The 15,950-nt window shown below is 56.8% G+C and overlaps 1 protein-coding gene across 1 annotated transcript; it reads left to right on the top strand.

Annotated features, from left to right (window-relative positions):
- Nucleotides 1–405: 405 nt before the first annotated feature.
- PTK7 (protein tyrosine kinase 7 (inactive)) lies at nucleotides 406–12,352 on the top strand (the record flags this gene model as incomplete). Its single annotated transcript, XM_083856182.1, has 19 exons — nucleotides 406–724; nucleotides 1,266–1,368; nucleotides 1,861–2,051; nucleotides 2,596–2,743; nucleotides 3,732–3,862; nucleotides 4,112–4,378; nucleotides 4,599–4,732; nucleotides 5,066–5,201; nucleotides 5,313–5,432; nucleotides 5,577–5,726; nucleotides 5,965–6,115; nucleotides 6,471–6,598; nucleotides 6,871–7,074; nucleotides 9,680–9,835; nucleotides 10,004–10,236; nucleotides 10,792–10,872; nucleotides 10,953–11,104; nucleotides 11,179–11,357; nucleotides 11,524–12,352. The coding sequence occupies 19 exons, from the start codon at nucleotides 406–408 to the stop codon at nucleotides 11,682–11,684; spliced, it is 3,144 nt and encodes a 1,047-aa protein (XP_083712308.1). The 3' UTR covers nucleotides 11,685–12,352.
- Nucleotides 12,353–15,950: the final 3,598 nt, after the last annotated feature.

Raw genomic sequence — 15,950 nt, 5'->3', positions numbered from 1 at the left:
CAGGACAAGAAGCACTCAAAGAAACATTGGAAGTGCCCAGGAAGCTGCTTGCTCTCCAGGATTTTGGTGACTGCCTTCCTGGCTCATTCACTGCAGGACACCTCTCTGTTTGGGGTGGAAGTGTGACACTCAGTAGTGGGTCATGGGAGTTCCCTCTTAAAGTCCCCAGGGAGCAGAGGGCTGTCCTTGGCTGTGCCAAGCTCAGGCACTCTGTTCCAATGATTGCTGCAGACAGGCTTAAAGCAGCTGTGCTGGCATCTGAGCACAGATCTGTTAAAACTCCGAATTAGGTTTGACAGATGTGCTTTGAGCTGTGTTTCTCCTAACGTGTCTCTGACTATCTGTAGACCCTTGAGAACAACACGTGCTTACCTGATCCATTCTCCTCCTTCCCTTGCTCTAAGCATGCCCTCCCTTTTCTGCCCTGCAGCCGTGGGGGCCCGGGCCAGCATCCTGTTCACCAAGGAGCCGTATTCACAGGACGCCCTGCACGGCCGCGGCGCCATCCTCCGCTGCGAGGTGAAGGAGCCTGGGGACGTGGAGTTCCAGTGGCTGCAGAACGGGCTGCCCGTCCAGGACACGGAGCAGCGCTTCAAGGAGGGCAGCAACCTGCAGTTTGCAGCTGTGGACCGGCACCGGGACGCCGGCGTGTTCCAGTGCCTGGCCAGGAACGTGCTCACCGGGGAGGAGGCGCGCTCGGCCAACGCCTCCTTCAACATCAAGTGTGAGTGTGGGCTGAGGGCAGCCAGGCACACACCACAGCCTGGTGCTGCCCACTGTGCATGGGGAAAAGCACTCCTCTCCTGGGAGGGCCTGAGGCTGGAAAGAGTTTTTCCAGGCTGTCTGCTAATTGTTGTGTTGGACAGCTTGGGCTGCTCCAGTAGGATTGCTCTCCAGCTGCCATGTCCATCCTGCCCTCTAGACCTCTTGTGTCTTCTCGTGTCCCTGAGGCTGTCAGAGATGCTTTCTCCTGCTGCCTTTCCCATTTGGGCATATGAAACTGGGACATTACTGCAGAAAGTGTGTCCTGGGCGCTGCAGGTCCTTTCAGAACTCAAGTTAACCCTCAGAGAACAGCTGCACAGGGCAAAGTGGGATCTCTGCAGTGTGGGTGTCTTTACTCCACACTGGCTTGAGGGCAAATGTATCTCTAAGTGTGCTCGTGCCCTTGCTGCCTCCTCTGGTTATCGGTGAGTCACCAATAACCACCACCTGGGCTCTGTGGGTTTGGAGAGCCAGCTATGTTGGTATTCTTTGATCCTGCAGGGATTGAGACAGGCAATGTGGTTCTGAAGCAGCCGGCCAGCATAGCTGAGATCCAGCCCTCCTCCACTGTGGTGCTGCGGTGTCACATCGATGGCCACCCACGGTAAGGGTTGCCTCCTGAGGAGTGGACCCTGCCAGGGGCCCCTGCACCTTGGCTGTGTGGTCTCTCTCTCTCTTTATCCCCCTCCCTCTCCCCCGCCACCTTTTTCTTTCTCCTCCTCCCCCACCTCCCCTCCTCTCTCCTACAAGAATTCAGTAGAGTCAGGGGAGGCGAAAGGCAGGATTGAGCCTGTGGCTGAGCGCCGTGGGAGAAGGCAAACGGCTTCCCTAGAGCCACCTAGCGAGGAGCACAGTAAGGATGGGCCGTCACAGTCCAGTTGCTGAGCTTCTTGGTGTGCTGCAGTCACTCTCGTCGCTTCCCAGTCGTGTCCCGTCCACTTGGCTGCATGTCTCATGGCTTGGTGTCTGTGTCGGGCCAGCGGCGGGACGGACAGCCAGGGCAGGGGCCATCTCTGGGCTGTCTCCTCCGCACACCCGCTCCCGGGGCAGCCTGGCACTGCCTGCCCCTGCTCACCTGCTGGCCCCTGTGTTGCAGCCCCACGTGGCAGTGGTTTCGGGACGGGGAGCCCCTCCCTGACGGGCGCAGCACCTACTCCGTGAGCAGCAAGGAGAGGACGCTGACGCTGCAGAGCGCCGGCCCCGACGACAGCGGGCTGTACTCCTGCTGCGCCCGCAGCGCCGTGGGCTCCGTCTGCAGCCACAACAACTTCACCCTCAGCATCGTGGGTGAGTGGTGTCCCAGCTGTGCCCTGCCCTGCTCACAGCCTCCCTGTCAGCCTAGTGAGACTCTCCTCTGGGCACAGACAGACCCGGCAAATTGGATCTTTCTGGAGCAGATTTATGCTGTCTTCTCCTGGGATGGGGCACCCTGGAGACTGTAGGTGCTTCTGGTTTCACCAATATCGTGCCATGTGGGTAGATGCCCTATTGGCCTCTGGAGGCAAGACCCAAGGAGGACAGGAATTGTTGACATTAGGGGGGGTATTTGGAACTGGACAAGGGAATTTTGCTGTCCAATGCCAGCTTTGAGCTGTTTGCTAGGGACCAGGGTGCTCAGGGCCTTGCTGGAAGCAGAAGGACTTTTCCCCAGAGCAGCTTTCATGTGCAGTCCTGGGCTCTGAGCCCCTAACTCCAGCTGTGCTGGCACATTTGCCTCCTTCAGGCTTGCAGGGTGCACCCAGCTGTTCTTTGAGCTTTCCCCAGGGCACTGGTGTGGGGACACCACGGGCCCCTCTGTCCCTCTCACCCTGCTGTGTCTCTGCCGTTGCAGATGAGAGCTTTCCTCAGGCAGTGATCGTCCCCCAGGACCTCATCGTCACCAAGAACGAGGAGGCCATGTTTGACTGCCAGTTTGCAGCCGTGCCCCCTCCCACACAGGAATGGCTCTTTGAAGACAACCCCATCTCCAACAGATCCAAGTAACAGGGGCCCCAGTGATGTGGGCAGGGCTGGGACGAGAGGGGCACTGTGTTCCAGAAGAGAGAGGTCAAACCCTGTCTGTGCATGAGGGCAAGCACACGGCTTCAGAATGGCCATGGGGATTGGTTTCTCAGCTTGACTGGCTTGGGTTTAGCAGGGAATTGGTCCTTGTGCACGGCATTTACCTGAACAGGACTCAGGGGACAGTTTGTCCTCACACAGGTCAGTGGGGCTCTCAGTTCTAGATGCCCATGCACAGTGGTCCCACAGTTAGGGATGTCTCTCAGCCCCAGATGTGGTGATTCTATGGAGCCAGGGAAGCTCAAGCTCCAGACACCCACTTAGGGCAATTCACAATCAGGGATGTATCCCAGTACCAGATTCTAACACGTGGTGATCCCCAGACTTAGGAATGCCTCCCAGCCCCCAACATCTGCACAGCAATCCCTGAGCCCATGGCTCTGCTACACTTCCACATTCCTCCCCAGAGCCAGGAATGTTTCTGCGCCCCAGACAGCCTAAGCATGGAACAGTGGGCAAAGCAGGGACAGCGATTTTGGAGCTGGGATGGGACTCTCCCATACCCTGGAAGGCCAGCAGTGCCACCTGGGATGGGACTCTCCCAGACTCTGGAAGGCCAGCAGTGCCACCTGGGATTCTGGGAAGGCCAGCAGTGCCATCTGGGTGCCTGGCAGCCCCCGGGCGCCACCTTGTGTCCCCTGCCCCTTCTCCTGGCTCTGTGTGCTCTCAGAACTGGCTTTTGCTTGGTGATGCATTTTTTGGTGGGAGCCAGCTCTTGACCAAGAAAAGATTTCTATGAGCTCATTTCCTCCGTGGAGAATGTTTCCCAACCATCTCCTTGTTTAAATGCGCTGGGAAGCTTTGGCTTGGCTCCCTCTTGGTTTCACGGGCTTATGTGGGACATCTCAGGGCTGTAGCTGTGCCCATGTCCTGCAGAGGTGCCCACTGAGCCCTTCCTGTGCCCAGGACCATCATGTTTGCCAACGGCTCCCTGCTGATCACCCAGGTGAGGGCTCGCAGCACCGGTGTCTATAAGTGCGTTGGCCATGGGCAGAGGGGCAAAACTCTGGTGCTGGAGGCAACTCTGCGGCTGGCAGGTGAGGTCCTGGGGCTGGTGGCAGGGTGGGCAGGGGGTCCCAGAGCTCCAGTGCCACTCTGGAGCTGTGTGACAGAACAGCAGTGGGTCAGTGCATGCCATGGTTCATCCTTCCTGTCTGCATGAGGGGAGCAAACACAGTTGGTGTGCTCTCTCCTTGAAATGGTGCCTCCCATGTGAGTGGTGATACTGGTGGGTTGGCTACATGTTCTTGCCCTCTTTGAGCCCTCTTGTCTTGTGTTCTCCTCAGAGATCGAAGACATGGCACCCTTCTCCCCAAAGGTGTTGACAGCCAACCAGGGCCATCGTGTGTCCTGCCCCGCCCCACAAGGTGTACCCACACCCCAGGTCTGGTGGGAGAGAAACCAGGAACGAGTTCCCACTGCTGGCAGGGTGTACCAAGAGGCAGAGCAGCTCATTTTCACCAGTATCACCGAGATGGATGCGGGGATCTACACATGCCATGCTGCCAACAAGGCTGGAGAGAAGAAACAGGAGCTGAGCATCACTGTGGCTAGTAGGAAACTTTCTGAAAAGGGTGGGAGCAGAAGAGGGGCTGGATAGGGGGCAGGGTGAGCTGGGCAGTGTGGTTCATCACCTCACTGATACAGAGAGGCACCTCTCATGGCTGAGCTGTGGGGCCCCGTGGCTGGCTGCACACTGCCTGTGTGTTCTGCACTGCTGCTGGCCAGAGGGGCAGGGAGTGGCTCTGTGTAACCCCTTGCCTTCGTGCCCAGCCATACCCAAATGGGTGGAGATGCCCAAGGACAGCCAGCTGGAGGAGAGCAAGCCAGGATACCTGCACTGCCTCAGCAAGGCCTCCCTGAAACCCACCGTCACCTGGTACCGCAACGGTGTCTCCATTTCTGAGGTGAGGCCACGAGGCAAGGCCCTGCCTCTCATGGGCACTTCTGCTGGGCACCTGCTCTGCTTCTCACCTGGTTCCTAGGCCCAGCTTCCCTTGGCCATGTTCTGGCACTAGCTCCCTCCATCCTGCTGTTGTGTGGGTGCACAGCTGGCAGTCTTTGGCAGCCAGCCCTGTGCTTTTGGGGAAGGGGCAAGAGAAAGATCCCCACAGCTTGTCTCAGTTCTGTGTGTGGGCCTCAGCAGGGATGTGTTTATCTGAGGCACGTGGGGTGTCAGCAGTGCCACAGGCGAGGGCTGTGACACTGGGCTGGTGACATTTGTGCCCCGCTCCGGGCAGGACTCGCGGTTTGAGATCTCGGAGAACGGGACGCTGCGCATCAACAACGTGGAGGTGTACGATGGCACCGTGTACAAGTGTGTGAGCAGCACCCCGGCCGGCAGCATCGAGGGATACGCCCGGGTGCACGTGCTGGGTACGCTGGCAGCCCCTCACGGCCCTCCCTGGGGGTGCAGCTGGGGCACCCCCAGCTCCGGGGTGTCCCGTGGTGGGGAGGGAGCCTGAACGTCACCTCTGTGTGTTGCAGAGAAGCTGAAGTTCACCCCGCCGCCTCAGCCCCTGCAGTGCATGGAGTTTGATAAGGAGGTGACTGTGTCCTGCTCAGCCACAGGCCGGGAAAAGCCCACCATCCAGTGGACCAAGACAGGTCAGGGGGATTGGGTTGGAATGTGCCTACTTCTGGCCTGAGGCCACGGGAACTTGATGTTGTCCCACTTCCAGTGTGGGTGAAGCAGCAGTGTGGCCCAGTGCTTCCTGCATGACTGCTGTATCCTCCTCTGGTGCCCTGCAGATGGGAGCAGCCTGCCATCCCACGTCAGCCACAATGCTGGCATCCTGTCCTTCCACAAGGTGAGCAGGAGCGACTCGGGGAACTACACCTGCATCGCCTCCAACAGGCCCCAGGGCGAGATCCGGGCCAACGTGCAGCTCGTGGTAGCAGGTGAGGGCTCTGGGGCAGGCAGGGGCCTTTCCTGCTCTGCTGGGTTTGCCTGGGGGGCACAGAAAACATTGTCTGGCCTGACGCCGAGCTGTGTCCCATGGCACTTGAGTGCCTGGTTTATCAGTGCTCTGCATACAGCCTGAGAGGGCACGTGCCACTGTGCTGGCTGTGCTCCCTTGTGGGAGCTTAGCACCATTCCCAGGAGCTGACAGCGTTCGTGTCACCTCTCTGCCTTCAGTTTACGTCACCTTCAAGCTGGAGCCAGAGCCCACGACGGTGTACCCAGGCCACACAGCCATGTTCCAGTGCCAGGCAGAGGGGGACCCCGTGCCACACATCCAGTGGAAAGGGAAGGACAAGATTTTGGATCCCGGCAAGCTCCTGCCCAGGTACACACTCTCCATTCCTAACTGACATGTGCAGCAGGATGTTCCCAAGTATCCCTCATCCCTGCCCAGTATGAGGGTGCCAGTGGTGCAATCCTGGGTTCCCAGCTTGGTGGGCACGTAATTGACTCCACGTGCCAGGACCTGGACCCTCCTGGGCCCAGTGTTTCCCTTTCTGCCACAGCCTGCCAAGCTGTGATTAAGCTGCAGTCACCTGTTCTTATGTGCTGCACAGCCTGGGAGGGAAGCTGATGGCAGTGGGGACGTGGGGCTGAGGCATCCTGAGCAGATGGGGCTGCAGGTGCCCCAAGCCTTCCTCTGGCACTTGCAAAGAGCTCTGTGTGTGTGTGGTTGGCAGGATTCAGATCATGCCCAATGGCTCCCTGGTGATTTACGATGTCACCAGCGAGGACTCTGGAAAATACACCTGCATTGCTGGCAACAGCTGCAACATCAAGCACCGGGAGGCCTTCCTGTATGTTGTAGGTAAGAAAGGTGCCTGGTGTTGGGACATGACCTCCTGGGATCCCTGTAGGCCCTGCTTCTGGCTCTAGTGGTGCCTAGAGCCAGGTAGTCCCACCAGCATCCCCTCTGGAATGCAGCACTGTGCTATGGGGTGTGCCCATCGTGCTGTGGCTGGGTGAGGAGGTGGCCATTGTAGGGGCCTGGGGGCTCTTCACATCCCTCCAGCATATTCCTGAGCAGGATTTGGGAAATCCCTCCACACCCCCATGTGTTGGATGCTTTCTGCCCCACAGACAAGCCAGCAGCAGAAGAGGATGAGGGGCCTGGCGGCCACACACCCTACAAGATGATCCAGACCATTGGGCTCTCTGTGGGGGCAGCTGTTGCCTACATCATCATTGTGCTGGGGCTGATGTTCTACTGTAAGAAGAGGAGAAAAGCCAAGAGGCTGAAGAAGCACCCAGAGGGCGAGGAGCCCGAAATGGAGTGTCTGAACGGTGAGGCCGGTACGCCTGAGGCTGGGGCTTCCCTGACCCTGTGCTGCAGGGGCTGAGGGGCAGGGGGCTCCCAGGGAATGGGGTGACCCCTAACCCATGGTCGCTCACTCTCGTTCTTGCCTGGTGGCAGGGACCTGCTGCCAGGTGAGAAATGGGCAAGTTAGTGTGAAAGCTGAATCCCAGCCTCACAATATGGCCCTCTCTGTCTGCTGAGTTATGTATCACTCCTGCATCCCAGCACCTGCACATGGAATCACATGTTCCAGGGGAGGGAAGGATCTCTCGGTTTCAATGTAATGAAATAGTAGCACTGCTGGCCCCTTCAAATCAGAGTTAGCAGCTCTTGATGCTGAAGGGAAGGTGTTTCACTGAACTCCCTCTGTTACCTCCAGTGACGACTTGTAAGTGGTGGGATGCAGTTGAGTTTGCTGTCCCTAATTCCGTGGATCTCCCCATTCATACTCCTCATAAATGCAGATGTTTCCTCTCCCAGTTCTCCAGCATACAGCCATGTCCTAATCATGTGCAAGTTGCTGTGAGAGCCTGGCAAAACATAACTGCTGCATTTGCCTCCTGGTTTTCTCCTTGTATTGGCACTTTGAAGAGAGCCAGACCTCCAGAAGAGAAGTCAGTCTGGCTGTGGGGAACCTCCTAGGAGCAGGCATGCAGGAGCATCTCAGCAGCTTTGTGCTCTGCATCTGTCACCACTGTGAGGTCTTTCTGTGGAAAAGTCACAGGCAGCTCACCTGTGCCAGCAGGCTCTGGCCAGCATCCCCTTCCTGGGAAAGAATTTCTGAGGTGGTCTCAGATGTTTATCTTGCTGTGCCGCATCCTCTGTAATGAGAGTGTGCTCTCAGTGTCCCTGTCTGCTGTTTTGGATTTTTTTCATTGAATACAGACAAAGCATTTGGGGACGCTCATGGCTGTGGGGACTGACTTCTGTGCTAGTGTCTCTAGGGCAGCATGGCTGTGTCTGTTTCTCCAGCAGATGCTCAGGTGTTGCAGGCAGGTGGGCAAAGCAGGCAACTTCCTTAGACTTGGTTCCTCTCTGGACTGAATACATGAACGAAGCCTCCTGTCCCTTTGTTACCTTGTCCAGGCTCTGTGAAACATGGGAATGTCTGTTCTCAGAAGTGTCTCTTGTTGCTGCCTGCTGGTGCTGTCTCTCAGTGGCAGCACACTCACTCTGCAGCCTTCAGCAGTTTTTTGGCACAGTTGCAGTGATCGTCTTGTGTTATCCTCTTGGCTTGAGGCTTGTGGTCTTGAGACACGATTAGTCATGAGTGTAGACAGCACAGGGTCAAACAGCCCTGCTGATAATGAGTGTAAAAACAGGGGAGTGTAGGGAGCATCCAGCTTTGATTTATGGGGTAAGTGGTGGTTTTTTGCTTTTATCTCTGCAAATCTTACTCCACCATGTGAGAGCAGACAGCTGTCAGTAGCCATGGCTCTAAAGTCAGCGTGTCTCAGTGTTCACAGCTCCAGTCCTACCTGTGACAAAGCCTTGGAACCTGTCACGGTGGCCAGGCCTGCTCAGGATGTGCTGGTGCCTGTCCTGCACACATGCATTGTAAGCAGGCATGCACACACACTGTGATACAACAGCCTGTGATAGAAACTACAGGCATTGGGACTCCTGTTGGAGTTACCTCGTGCTGGGTTGTCTTAATTTTGTAATTTCCTACTGCGTGGCTGTTTGCCTAGTACTTATTCCAGGAGCAGCTGAAATGGAGTAGTGCAAAGTGATGCTGCAGGTGTGTGAGTGACCCTAGCTCAGGGTGGTTCCCTGTTTTAAACTCCAACTCCTGCCTTCATCTCATGGAAAATACCACTGCCTAGTAACCAGGTGTGATCCAAGCAGTAAATATATTCAAAATCAAGGTTTGCCATCTATGCAGTCATTTCCCTCCAAGCTGCCTGTAAAATGCAGGGTTTTCTACTTTCTCAAGGCAATCATGTTTTGTCCTGTTCTCTGGCTTGTGTTTGTGCTAGGGAGATTTCTAGTGACGTTCCTGTGCAGAAGGCTTGCTGGGGTTGATTGCAAGGACTCTTGCTTCCTAGCACTGCTTTAACACAGCCAGTTAAAACCCAGGCTGGGCTGGTTTCACAGGTTCAGCATTTCCAAGGACATTCCCAAGGCTTGCTGGGAAGTAAGTAAGGAGCAGGGACATCAGGCTGCAGCAGCTGATGCCAGATAGACTTGAGAGTCTCTTGGGTATCAAGAGGTTGTGGTTATAGTGAGCAGTGTCTATCTGCTCCATCGCTGCCTCACCCATCCCATCTCCTGCTGCTGTCCTGCAGAGTTTGTCAATGGTAGTTTGGATGCAGCCACTGCTTGAGGGTGACTGAGAGGCGTGGGATGGACAAGGCCAGATGGGGCTGGCTGCCTCTGGGACCAAAGCCATTGCTCAGCATCTGATTTCAAGGGTGGCTGCCGGGCTGCCAGAGATGGGGCAAAAACTGAGGCCAGGCCGCTCTGCTGCCTGGGGCTGGACCTCAGGCTGTAGTGCTTGGAGTGTCAGAGCCCCAGCAGGGGCTGAGCCCCAGAATAACTTTCACTGTGTGGCCTGGCAGGATGCTGAAGCTATTTGTGCTTCCCTGGCAGGCGGTGCTCTGCTACAGAATGGGCAGATGACAGCAGAGATTCAGGAAGAAGTGGCCTTGACCAATCTGGGCAGCAGCTCTGGGGCCAGCAAGCGCCACAGTGCCACTGACAAGATGCACTTCCCACGGTCCAACCTGCAGACAATCACAACCCTGGGTATGCTGGGCCACCCTGTCCCTGTCCCCACCTCTTGCAGGAGCCCTGTGTCTGAAACCCCAGCACATCCCAGCCAGAGAACAGGATGTGCTGGGTGCATCCCCTGGACTGTCCAGCACACTTGTCCTAATACACACTGCCTGTCCCTGTGCTTGTCTGCGCTTCCAGGCAGGGGGGAGTTTGGTGAAGTGTTCCTGGCCAAGGCCAAAGGCGCAGAGGATGGTGAGGGTGAAGCTCTGGTGCTGGTGAAGAGCCTGCAGACCAGGGACGAGCAGCTGCAGCTGGACTTCCGTCGGGAGGCAGAGATGTTTGGGAAGCTGAACCACGCCAACGTGGTGCGGCTGCTGGGGCTGTGCCGCGAGGCTGAGCCTCACTACATGGTGCTGGAGTACGTGGACCTGGTAAGGCCCTGCCAGCAGGGAGGTGACAGCAGTGGGCATGGGGCCTGCAAGTGTGACAGTGGGCTGGGAGCACGGGGCAGTCAAGGTGTAAGGAGACCAGGCTGATCTTACTGATGTTCCCAGCCTCTGGAGGAGTTTCAAGGGGAATGGGAGGCTCCTGCAAGACCTGGAAGTGACTTTGTATTCTACATCCTCCTCATTTCTGGTTTGTGACCTGGACTCAGCTATATAAGCTAAGCTATGGGACTCCATGCTCCAGAATGGCTGTGCATGCTAAGGGCTGTGAGGAGTCTGGAGTTTGTAGGAGCAAAATAAATAAATAAATTGGGGCATGAAAAACCTGGCAATTTCAAGCCTGTTTGCCCTGATCTTAGCCAGTCAAGGCCCAGAAACAAGATACTGGCTTGCCCTACAAGGCAGGGACCAGGAGGACAGGCAGGAGCCATTGATCAGGAGATGAGGGTCTGTGGGCCTGCCATGTCCAGGCCCTGCAGGGACCAGTGAGACTTGTCAGAATGTAGAGGTGCTGACTCTGAAGTGCTGTCTGTCTCCCAGGGTGACCTGAAGCAGTTCCTGAGGATCTCCAAGAGCAAAGATGAGTCTCTGAAGCCACAGCCACTGACTACCAAACATAAGGTGACCGTGCAGCTTTGGAAGTGCTGTGGGGCTGGGGGCCCTAAGGAGGGTGGCCAGTGCTGACAGCTCTCTGGGGTCAGGTGTCTCTGTGCACACAGGTGGCCCTGGGCATGGAGCACCTCTCCAATGGCAGGTTCGTGCACCGGGATCTGGCAGCCAGGAACTGCCTGGTCAGTGCCCAGCGGCAGGTCAAGGTCTCCTCCCTGAGCCTCAGCAAGGACGTGTACAACAGGTCAGGGAGCCTGACTGGGGAATGGGAGGGGAGGGAGTGGCCCCAGTCTCACTGCCTGCCCGTCCTGCCCGCAGCGAGTACTACCATTTCCGCCAGGCCTGGATCCCGCTGCGCTGGATGCCGCCCGAGGCCGTGCTGGAAGATGAGTTCTCCACCAAGTCGGATGTGTGGTCCTTTGGGGTGCTCATGTGGGAGGTCTTCACGCATGGGGAGATGCCCTACACTCCACTGGCAGATGATGAGGTGCTAGCAGGTACGTGGAGTGCCTTGTGCTGTCCCTGGAATTTGGTTTTCGTGTGGTAAGGGGGGCTGGACAGGCTGTGTGACAGTGCTGGGGAGGCTGTCCCAGCCTGCACGGAGAGCTGCTGAGAGGATCACACCCCTCCCCAACGGCCCCTTGGACTTTTCTCTCATGGCAGGTCTGCAGTCAGGGAAGACGAAGCTCCCGCAGCCCGAGGGCTGCCCATCCCGCCTGGCCAAGCTGATGCAGCGCTGCTGGGCCCCCAGCCCCAAGGACCGGCCCTCCTTCAGCGAGCTCGCCACCACCCTTGGGGACAGCCCAGCCGACAGCAAAGCCTGAGCACCCCAGCCCTTGCTGGTGAAGGATGTGGCGGGGTGGACAGGGGTCTGTCTGTGCCTGGGGAGCCCCTGGCACTCCCACAGCCCCTTGCTGAGCCCGACCCCGATGCGCCAGCGAGCAGCTCAGCATCAGCAGCTGCTGGACTCAAAGCACAAGCCAGTGTACCCCAGCCCCACCCCCCTCCCCAGTGGGTCCCAAAAGACAGCCCTTGCTGCCCCCTGCCTGCTCAGCCCAGTGCCCTCAGGCTGCTGGTGTGGATGGAGCTTGGGCGTCCCTGCTCGCCACATCCATCTCTGCCGGCCTGGCCCGGCTCTCTCCGTCCGTCTGTGCTAGGCATGCCTGCCTTCCCCTCCCCGTGGGGACAGGCCAGCCAACAGGAGCACAAAGTGCCTGGCATATGAAGGAGCTCACTACCTTTCCCAGTTACCCTGTGCCTTTTTTTATACTTATGACTCTGGGCAGAGCCCCCTGTCTCCCTCTTCCAGAGCGCTGACTCCTCCCTACCATAGTATTTCTGTTACTGGAATGCAGCCTAGAGTGGGTTAGTTTGTTTGCTTGAGTGGAGGGTACTGCAGCCAAGAAGGGTTGGGTTTTGTTGGGTTTTTATGTGCTGCTCTCAATAAAGAAGGCGCTTTTTTTTTTTTTTTTTTTTTTTTTTTTTTTTTTTTTTTGGTTTTTGTCTTTGTAAAATACTGCTGTCAGATAGCGGTTTTCCTCCACATGGATCCTGGGAAGGGTTTGGGGCTCATTCCTCAGGCATCTGTCTGCTCTGCTTAACCCTTTTGCCCCCTTCTCAGGTGAATCTGAGCTGCTGTTTCCTGCTTCCTGAGGGAGCACTGCCTCTCTGGGCAGTCGTGGGTTGCTCTCCAAGAGGGACTTGTCTCAAGAGGAAATGTCCCTCTCAGACTCCAAGCAAACATCCACTCATGGACATGTTGGTTGGCTGCCCCCACTTCAGGTACTGATTGGGCTTGTGCACCCACCTCTGTGGCCCACACTGGGTTGTGGTTTTGTACAGGAGATTTCAACTGCTGCTCCTTGCAGGATGCTAGCAGGGCCAGGCATGGATGGGGACACTGGGGGACATCCTGCTGTCACAGCCCTCTGCTCTGTGTTAATGGCCCAGAACAGCAGCAGGGCCCTGGCAGTCTCTTCTCAGGAGAGGAAAGGTGTGCACACGGTGTACAGGAAGCCCCAGTCCCCACAGCATGAACATGAGCCAAGCCAGCATGGGCTTGTCCCTTGGAGCCAGAGTGAGGCACTGGGACCAGCACTTGGATGGTCTGCCCTGTCTTGAGGGGTTATACAGACAGATCTAAGCTTTTACAGGAGGCCTGATGGGGCTGAACTGGAGGCAGTGGGCGTAAGGTGCACAAGGGACATTAAGACTGGGTATTAGGGGAAATGCTTTCCTTCAAGGGTAATAAAGTCTGAGTCCCAGAGAAGCTGTGACATCTCCATCATCATCAGACATACCCAATCCTAGACCAGAGAAGTCCTGAGCTACCCAGTGTAGTTGGCTCTGCTTTAATCAGGGATGGATCAGAAATGTTACACTGTTCAGTAAATGTTCAGTTTTAGCCACAGCTGGTGGCTCTCTGGGTGGAGCATCTCCCAATAGGATGATGTAATTTTATCAGCCATGCAGTGAGCCTCGATGGCCCATGAACAGCAGATATCCCCTGAAGGGAGGATGGGTCCTGGAAGGGATAAAGAACTCTGCTGAACCTGGTTTAACAGCTGGGCCATTAACAGAAAGACATCCACCCTCTCCTCCCCAGAGTTATGAGAGAAAGAAAAAACACCTCTTGAACCAGTTTCAACAGATGGGAATAGAATACATCTTTCATTGAACCCAAGACAGGTGGGATCCAATTGCCCAGAGTGAAGGAACACCTTACAGAAGCCCCTGTGTGGTATCCAGGGCCAGAAAGAACCCAATGGCTCCATCAGAGTACAGGTCCACCTAGAGAGCCACCAGCTGTGGCCAAAACTGAACATTTACTGAACAGTGTAAGAGAACAGCAAGCAGATGTGTGTTTGTCCCAATGAACAACTCCCTGAAGCATAAAGACCTCCAAACCAGGCATTTCCAGCAGTCCCTGATGTTTTCTCTTGCCCTTAAGCCATCCAAACTTCCTCTGCACTGCTGCATCCTTTGAGCACCCCTGGTCTGTGAGTGCACAGATCTGCTGTGCAGCTTGAGGAAGGGATTTTTGCTTTGCCCCAATTTCCTCTGCTGCCCTGGGACTCTTTTGCAGCTGTGTCAGGCACTTGTGTGGAAAGAAATGGGCCTTAATTTTCCTAAGCAGCCTCAGCTGGGACTTCCCCACACTCTTGAGCTGCGTTTAAGCTCAGGCCTGTATATTCAGGTTTGTTTTAAGCAAGCTCCAGTATGGATGAAGAGCTGGAAAAGGATGAGGAATCACTGTTTGCAGTGGCCTGGAGGAGGTTTGAAAAGGGGATGTAGAGGGCTGGGGTCATGCTGGCAGCAGGGTCCGTGCTCCTGTGGAGCTGTCAGGCAGCTTCTCTGGAGGTAACTTCGGGGGAAACCAGGTAAGAGGCTTTTAAGGCATAGTGTTGAGTGCTGTGCCCTAAAGCTGTGTTAGAACAGGGCTCAAAATGGGAATTTAATGATGTGGGAGTTGTAAATGAGAAAATCCCTGAAGGCTGAAAACTTTAAGCTGCTCTCAGTTCTCAGTGGCTGCTGGTTTAGTTAAGTGAGGACCTGCTGGTAATTTTGGCCCATGGGTGATGGTGGTTTGGGGACAGGGCTTGGCTCTCCAGGGTGGGTCTGGCTGCCTTGGTGAGCGATTGGCATCCCAGGAGGCTGGGGCAGGCTGGAGCTCTGGGCCTGTTCAGAGCACAAGCAGGACAGGCATCTTGGAAAGCATCCACAGGATGAGGCTTGGGAAGGACTGCAGCAGCAGGGATGAGCCAGGTCTCACCTCTTGCCTGTATAGACACTCTTGCAGCTTGAGGAGCAAAAAGCCTTGGAAGGCCGAGGGAAGGGAAGGAGAAAAGGAGCATGTTGCTGTCCCGTGAGCAAGATAAAACCAAATCCTGCTACCTGCAGTGAGTGCACACTTGTGCTGAGCAGGGAGACTGCCCTGGCTGTGGCTGTCGGATCCATGTGTTCATTGTTCCCAGCCTCACTGGTGCCTCCAGCCACGCAGAGGGTCCTGCTGACCCTTCCTCAGCCTGGCAGGGTATGCCCAGGCCTCAGTCTCACCTGTGCCAGGTGTGGTCTGTGCTCAGCTTCAAGGGAGGGGGGCCAGGGCATGTGATGGGAGGCATGTGAGTTCCAGCAGCCCTGCTGGGAGCTATAAATGGCATGTGTGCTCACTGGAGGAGCATGGCTGGCGGGAGGAGGGGGAGGCGGTGGTGGCAGCCAGGGGGGTGTTGGGGTTTGCAGTTACTCCCTTGCTCTGCAGGAGGTTGGCCCCGGGCTGTTGGGGACAGCTGTGGGGGCTGCTGCTCAGCATGTGTGTCCTCTTGAGTGATGAGGCAGATATGGAAAGGGCTTGTATGAGCTACAGAGCCCTCCGTGGGGTGCCCAGGAGACAGAATGGGTCTGTGGTGGGACTGCTGCTGCCAGAGGTGAGGTCTTGCCCTGGGTTGCAGTTTTGTTTGCAGGACAGGGTGTGGGAGACCACCTTTTCTCAGCTAGGAATTCTCTGTCCTCACAGCTTTGAGCTCTGGGGCAGTGCTGTCCCTCTTGCACCTTTGCTTTGCACAGTCCTGTGTGAGCTGTCCCTCTGCTGTGGAGGTGCTGGGTCGTACCTGCATGCAGGATGTGACCTGTGCCGTGTGCTGGGAGCATCTGATGTGCAGAGCTGGGTCTGACCAGCCCCTTCCCACCTGGCCAGGTGCTCTGTGCCACCCGTGCACGGCGCTGGGACAGAACCACGGCCTCGCCCCTGTGGCCCATCCTGTTAAAGGGGAGATCTTGTTTTCTACTGGGTGGTGATCAGCCTTTGCTTCAGCAAGGTCTGCTTTGGACATACATATGTGCTTCAGTCCTGTGCCCTGCACGCCCCTGAGCACCCGCACCCTCGGGGTGCCTCTGCAGACACACAGACACCCAGAGGGCCCCCTGTCCCTGCAGGCCGTGACACCAGCCGGGGATGGATCTGCCCGGGGCAGCAGCTGCCGGCCCGGCGGGCAGTCAGCGCGGAGCCCCTCCCGGGCACGGCCAGGCAGGCGCTCCTTGCGCCACGTGGTGTGTCCCCTACGAGGCCCCGCGTGCCGGGGCTGGCGGTGGAA

Source organism: Zosterops lateralis, assembly GCF_965231275.1.
Source record: "Zosterops lateralis genome assembly, chromosome: 3".
Classification (NCBI taxonomy): Eukaryota; Metazoa; Chordata; class Aves; order Passeriformes; family Zosteropidae; genus Zosterops; species Zosterops lateralis.
This window is presented reverse-complemented; position numbering and strand designations above follow the sequence as displayed.